At 60.5% G+C, this 6,600-nt stretch overlaps 2 protein-coding genes across 2 annotated transcripts in view; one reads left to right on the forward strand and one right to left on the reverse strand.

The window, feature by feature from the left end:
• PRUNE2 (prune homolog 2 with BCH domain) overlaps positions 1-1,334 on the reverse strand; it is a 375,414-nt gene extending 374,080 nt beyond the window's left edge. The window contains exon 1 of the mRNA XM_073806228.1: positions 1,196-1,334. The gene's annotated coding sequence lies outside the window, so the exon portion shown is untranslated. The remainder of the gene's footprint in view (positions 1-1,195) is intronic.
• A 2,208-nt stretch (positions 1,335-3,542) lies between these two features.
• Positions 3,543-6,244, forward strand: FOXB2 (forkhead box B2). The gene has a single exon (XM_019934150.3). It carries the CDS (start codon positions 3,623-3,625, stop codon positions 4,886-4,888), a length of 1,266 nt encoding a protein of 421 aa, XP_019789709.1. The 5' UTR covers positions 3,543-3,622; the 3' UTR covers positions 4,889-6,244.
• The last annotated feature ends 356 nt before the right edge of the window (positions 6,245-6,600 follow it).

Raw genomic sequence — 6,600 nt, forward strand, 5'->3', positions numbered from 1 at the left:
CTGCAAAACTTGCCGGAATTAAATCAACCTCGGGGGAAAGGGGGAAAGAGAGCGCGCCCCCCACCGCGGCCGGAGCTCCGTTGCCAGACCCCGCGCCCCGCCGGGAATCCCCCAGAATACTCCGCGGCGGCGGCGGCCCGACTCCGAAATGGACACGCGGCTGGCGCTGCGGGGCCGCGCTCTCCACCGCGAGGCCGCGCTCTCCGCCGCGACTGGGGCCTGGGCCGCGGCAGCCGCCTGGGGCTGCAGTGCGGGGGAGGACTTTCTACCCTTGACAAGTCCACCCGGAACGCGGAAGCTTGAGGCTTGCCGCGCACCGCTCGACCTCCGCGTCTGTGTTTTGGTCCGAGTTGCGGGGAGCCGCTCTGCCAGAAGAACGCCGTTGGCTCGCCGAGGCCGAAGGCGCCGGTCACGCGACTCGCGTCCCCAGGCGCCGAGCCCGAGGTGGTGGCGGCAGATCTGTGGGCTGGAACGAGCTTATCCAGCGAGAGGCCAACTCCAGCTTTAGTGTTGAGGTTATGAGCATGAGGCTGGTTCGGGGCACCCTTCAAGGGCCCCTTCCCATGCTGTCCCCAGACGCAGCGGAGTCCGAGTACCCAACGAGAACGTCCTCAAGCTGCTCCCAAAGAGGAGGCACTGCTTTTTCGGGAGCCCGCGGAAAAGATATTCTCAACAAAATTGGTCTTTGCCCGCGCTGCGTGCAGGGCCGGAAGAACCTTTGAGCGCTGGGCACGCCGAGCTCCCACCAGCAGCCTTTGGGCGGCTCTTGGGCCTGGACAGGGCTGTTCTCGCACCGCGTCCGTCAAAGTAGAAGGGTACACCCGGCGCCAGCGGGCTCTAGCTGTCACTGGAGCTGTGGGCGTCCTCGTAATTCCTCCATGGCTTCGTGAGGCCAGGAGGCCGTCTGCTGCTTGGTTCCTTAAACTGCTTCAGCAGACCAAAAATCCCGCAGAAAACTCCACTGGCGTAAGGAGCCTTCCCGGCATGGAGCGTCAGCGAAAGCATCCTCCTCTGAAAGGGTCTCCTTTCCTTAGGACAGGCCAAGAGGCTGCTCTTTCGCCCCGGGTCCCTTTTGCGCGCTTCCCTTTAACGCCTATTCTAAAACGTCTGCTGGCCTAGGAAAACTAACCAAATAGCACTAGCCAGAAATCCAGCTGCTGCCTAAAGATTAATATTATGAATCTGTTCCGCTCACCGCACTCCGGCGACCCGACGGGCAAACAGCCCTTCTTCTGGTCCTCCCCTCGGGCAGCTCGCCAAACGTCGGAAGCTAAAAACACTCGACCTGGCGTTGCCAACCAAGGTCGGAGAGCGAGGGGCAGTCTCCTGAGCAGTCTGGGCCAACAGCCTTCGGCGTCCAGATTTAGGCACAGAAAAGAAGAAATTAAAAACAGAATGAGTCACAGTCCCTAGTTGCTGCTTTCTCCTCAAATCTGCGAACTGGAAGGGACCCGTGAAATTTCCAACTTCAGACATCTCGTTTTACAAATAAAGAAACTGAGGCCTAGAGATGGGAAGAGGGTGTATATATATATATATATATTTTTTTTTTTTTTTTGGTCTCCTTCTTCTTCTAAACTCTGCTTTTCCTCCCTGCCTAAGGGCAAAGGCAGCCGAAACCAGACTATAACTGCAGGTTCTCTCCAGTCAACTGGGATTCACTCATGGGTGTGCAGGAAAGTGCAGAGCAGGAAACTGCTTCCGGGATTCCAGCAAGCACGGGGACCTAAGCGCTGCAGTTCATCCACCCTCACAGGTCACACCAGGGCCCTGTGGATTGGTCATTTTGACCTACTTAATTTAAACTATCTCCCTTTCCCTCGACGTGCTCAGAATAGCAAGACTCCGCTCCGACACACCCAGGTGATGAGACCTCTGACCCCCCAAGCCCTGCTTCTGGCCCCAGCTCAGACGTCACCACCCAAAGAAACGCTTCACCCTGTCCCATCCACCCGCTCTTAATGGAGCCTCCATCCACCAAGCACTTAGTATTTACCCAACTTGCCCGGTTACTGTCAGTCTCTCCCACTAGACTGCGGTCTGGAGCGCAGAGAGCTGTCCCAGACCTCCATGTACCAGGCGCCTATCATTGGGCCCGACACTCAATTGGCGCGCAAGAAAACTGTGATGAAGTTGACATTTAGCGAAAACGGCCCTGGGTCTCCTCCGCTTTAGCTTTTCCCTCCAACCCTCCGGCCTTTGGGATTTCTTGAAGAGAAGAGACCTTGAGGCCACGCTGCTGCGAACTTGGCCCAGAGTGGCTAGTCCAGGAGGAAGGCAGTGTAAGGAGAGAGAAGCCCAGAGCTGGTAGGTGGGAAGAGGGACGACTGAAAGGGCGGGGACAGGCGGGAGATGCACGAGAGGAGCGAGAAAGCAGGCTCCTGTCCCCCTCTGCCGTGCGTCGCGACCCGGGTGGGGTGCAGCGGCGGGGACCGCACCGGGCGCCGTGCCCCTCCCTGAGAACAGCCTGCGCCCCCCGCCCCACTCGGCCGCGGCTGGGGGCTGCGGAGCGGGTGGTAAATGCTGGGGGTGGGGGCGCCCGCGCCGAGATGGAGGAGGGGGCGGGGGCGAGGCACGGCGTCTTCTCGCCCCTTCTTCAGCAAGAGACGCGGCGGCGGAGTCCCTCAGCCTCGGTCATGTGATAGTCTCGAAGCGCGAGCTGCGGGGGTCTCGGCGTCTCCGGGACCATTACAAAACGCAGCCAGGAGAGCGCGTCGCTGCCACAGCCGCCGCCGCCTCTCCAGCTCCAGACGGGCTCGGGAGAGCGGCAGCCGCCGCGGCGCGGACGGCGGAGCCGCCACAGGCCAGGCCCGCGCCTTCCCGGCGTTCGCAGACGCCCCTTCCGCTCGCGCCCCGCGTCCAGAGCCCCCGCCCCTCGGCAGAGCCCGCAGGCGCCGCCGCAGCAGAAACCTCTAAACTTTTTCCCCCCAGGCGACCGCCTACAGCTCTATCCCAGTCTCCGCTGCGAGCCGCTGGAGAAAAGGGAGACGCGGTCTGCTGGAGCCGAGCTTCCTTCTCCTTACCTCGCCTCTCCCCTCCAGGAACACGAGAACTCCAGAGCGGACTAAGTGGCTGGTCAAGGGGCAGCGCTCAAGGCGCTGTTAACTCCCGCCCACCCCGGCCTCCTGGACAACGAGCGCCAACTCGATTTAAAGGGCTAGAGTCCTGACTGCCCAGTCCTTCCTCCCAGCTCTCTGGGCCTGCGCTTCCCTCGGACCGAGAAAAAGCAAAGAGGAGGCCGGAAGGGAACAGGGCCCTCCCCACTCCTTCTCCGCCAGCTCCCACGCTCAGCCTCTGGCCACCCGCGGGAAGACGCCGAGAGGGTGGCGGTGAAGCTGGCGCGCCCCGCCCGCGACTGTGCGCGCCAGTCGGCGACCGTCGGGGCCAGAAGTTGCGAGCGTCGGATTGCTAAACTGGGTCAAGAGGCCAAGCGCGGAGACCTCAGGCCGCTGAGAGAAGGCGGGAGAGAAACGGCGAGAGGGTCTGGGGGGGAAAGAGGGCGGGGTGGCGGGTCCGGGAGGGCGGAGTGGGGGTTAGTGGAGACAACCAGGCCCCGGGAGCGGGGTGTGGAGCGACGCTGCGGTCCACTGTGAGCCAGAGGGAGGTGGAGGCGCCAGGGGCGATGCCGCGGCCGGGGAAGAGTTCGTACAGCGACCAAAAGCCGCCCTACTCTTACATCTCGCTGACCGCGATGGCCATCCAGCACTCGGCCGAGAAGATGCTGCCTCTGAGCGACATCTACAAGTTCATCATGGAGCGCTTCCCCTACTACCGCGAGCACACGCAGCGTTGGCAGAACAGCCTCCGGCACAACCTCTCCTTCAACGACTGCTTCATCAAGATCCCGCGGCGGCCCGACCAGCCCGGCAAGGGCAGCTTCTGGGCATTGCATCCCGACTGCGGCGACATGTTCGAGAACGGCAGCTTCCTGAGGCGCCGAAAGCGCTTCAAGGTGCTGCGCGCTGACCACACTCACCTGCACGCGGGAAGCGCCAAGGGCGCGCCAGGCGCTGGCCCCGGAGGGCACCTGCACCCGCACCACCACCATCACGCTGCCGCGCACCACCACCATCACCACCACCCGCCCCAGCCGCCGCCGCCCCAGCCGCCGCCGCCGCACATGGTGCATTATTTCCACCAGCAGCCGCCTCCGGCTCCGCAGCCGCCGCCGCACCTCGCGTCGCAGCCACCGCAGCAGCCGCCGCAGCCGCCGCAGCCGTCTCACCCCGGCAAGATGCAGGAGGCGGCGGCCGTAGCGGCGGCGGCGGCAGCGGCGGCGGCGGCGGCCGTGGGCAGCGTGGGGCGCCTGTCACAGTTCCCGCCCTACGGGCTGGGCTCGGCCGCCGCCGCTGCTGCCGCCGCCGCCGCTGCGTCCACGTCGAGCTTCAAGCACCCGTTCGCCATCGAAAACATCATAGGTCGGGACTACAAGGGCGTGCTGCAGGCCGGCGGGCTGCCCTTGGCGTCCGTCATGCACCACCTGGGTTATCCCGTGCCGGGCCAGCTCGGCAACGTCGTCAGCTCTGTGTGGCCGCACGTCGGCGTCATGGATTCAGTGGCCGCGGCCACGGCCGCCGCGGCCGCCGCGGGGGTCCCCATGGGCCCGGAGTATGGGGCCTTCGGTGTACCGGTCAAGGCCCTGTGCCACTCGGCAAGCCAGAGCCTGCCTGCGGTGCCCGTGCCCATCAAGCCGACTCCTGCGCTGCCACCGGTGGCCGCGCTGCCCGCAGCGCTCGCTGTCCCCGCGGCCGCACAGCAGCCGCCGGCACCGTCCACCGTGTGCCCGGCGGCCGCCGCCTCACCCGCCGTCTCTCTGATGGAGCCCACCCCTCCGAGTGCGGCCGAGAGCAAAGGCGGCTCTCTGCACTCGGTGCTGGTGCATTCTTAGGGTACCCAACGGGCTGGGAGAGACGAACGCATGGAGACTCACCTGGCCCTGGACCGCCGGAGAGGGCGAGGGCGCCCTGACCAGGTCGGGTAGAGCTGGCGAGCCCCAGCCTTTGCGGGAAAGGAAGGTATTTAAACAAACCCGAAAGTGGATTCTCCAGTGGTCTGAATAAATATCACACTTCTGGTGTCTGTGTTTATACTATGTTGTACAATCAGAATAATGAAAGCCAATTTTCAGGTAAGAGTTTCTATTGTAATTAAAGTTATAAATCCGTAAGTTATGGGGGGAGGGAACGAACGAGTTTGGGGAAGCCTCATTCCCTGGCATGTTGGAATTGGATTTCTATTCTTACTCCCGGGAGCAGAAGATGGCAGGACTAAACCTCCCTGGGAGAAATCCAACAGAGAGTGACGATGAAACAGACCTCAGCCACCAAGTTTCTTCCCGCGGGTCTCAACCTCTCGTGAACAATGTCGCCTCTCGTGAACATTCTAGACAAAACTGCTATTCACTAAGGAAATCTCGTTTTATTTAAGAAGGAAAAGAGGGAGCATTTGATACCGTTATTTTCCTGGTCGGTGAAATGGACAAGGACACGGTAGCATGAATAAAGCCTCTTTGGGGGCAGTGGGAACCTCACGAAGGATCTTGGGAAACAGTTAAGTTTCTTGGCTCTGACCCGAGGGTCGAGAAGGATAGAAGGAACGGCTAAAGCAATTAGTTTGCACAAAAGAGAATGGCAGCAGCTTAAAGCGCAAAGCCCCAGATTCCAAAAGTAAGTTCGGGAAACATAACCAAAGAGAGACATTAAAGGAGACTTTCTACCTGCAATTCTTTTGTGAATCCATCGGATGAGACCGTTGAGGAGGCCCCAGACAATGTGAATTCCCATGATCCGTTACATTTGGGATTTTTGTTTTTAATCACTTGCATCACGGGATTTTGTTCCCCTAACTCAAGAATGCAAGAAAAACCTGCCACGCCACCCGACAATATTGCTCTTAACGTTTCCAGGAGCGTTTTGTGGCCGTTGCCTTCCAGCCTCCTCGGGACAGATGCGTGAGGATGACCGGTCACCTTTGCACGCTGCCTTCGATTTGGTATTCCGTGTGCTGTTTGGGCGCGTTCTTCTTTCAGGCGAACTCTTCAGTTTCAGATCCTGAATGGAAAAGAAACTTGCTTTGCCGCTGTTGCTCTTCCCCGTTTTTGAGACCCAGGAATAGCACTTTACTCGCAACAAACTTTTGGGAACGAATGGGGGGCAGGTGGGGAGAAGGCAGCTGTCCTTTGCCCCGAGTCACCTCTGGCCTTTGTCCGCGCCGCGTTCGGGTTGTGACTTTGTGCCAAGTTCATGTCTGCCTGTGTTGTACGCGGTGTTCTCCATTAAAGCTTCTCTCTGGATGTGGCGGTGTGAAGGTGTTTCGCTTCTCAAGAGACGAGGCCGCGGTTTGAGTGCCCACTGGGGGAAAGTCTGGGGACTTGGCAAATCCTCTTCCTCCCCTTCTTTTTCAACTTCTGAGCATCAAAGAGGGTGAGTTCACAGGCGAAGCGGCAGCTGGACAGGTTTCCTCCTCCGTGGCTCCTTTTGTCAGTTGGTTCAATATCTCTATCTGTTTTACCCGTTCTTCCGCTGCTTTCCTAGCTGAGCTCTAGTCCACCTCAGTGCAAGAGACTGGATTAGCAAAAACCCGCCACAGTGAATTTCTTCT

Source organism: Tursiops truncatus, chromosome 6, assembly GCF_011762595.2.
Source record: "Tursiops truncatus isolate mTurTru1 chromosome 6, mTurTru1.mat.Y, whole genome shotgun sequence".
Taxonomy (NCBI): Eukaryota; Metazoa; Chordata; class Mammalia; order Artiodactyla; family Delphinidae; genus Tursiops; species Tursiops truncatus.

What these genes read in the sequence shown, in the direction of transcription:
- FOXB2 (XM_019934150.3), top strand. Translation starts at nt 3,623, where the DNA reads ATGCCGCGGCCGGGGAAGAGTTCGTACAGCGACCAAAAGCCGCCCTAC.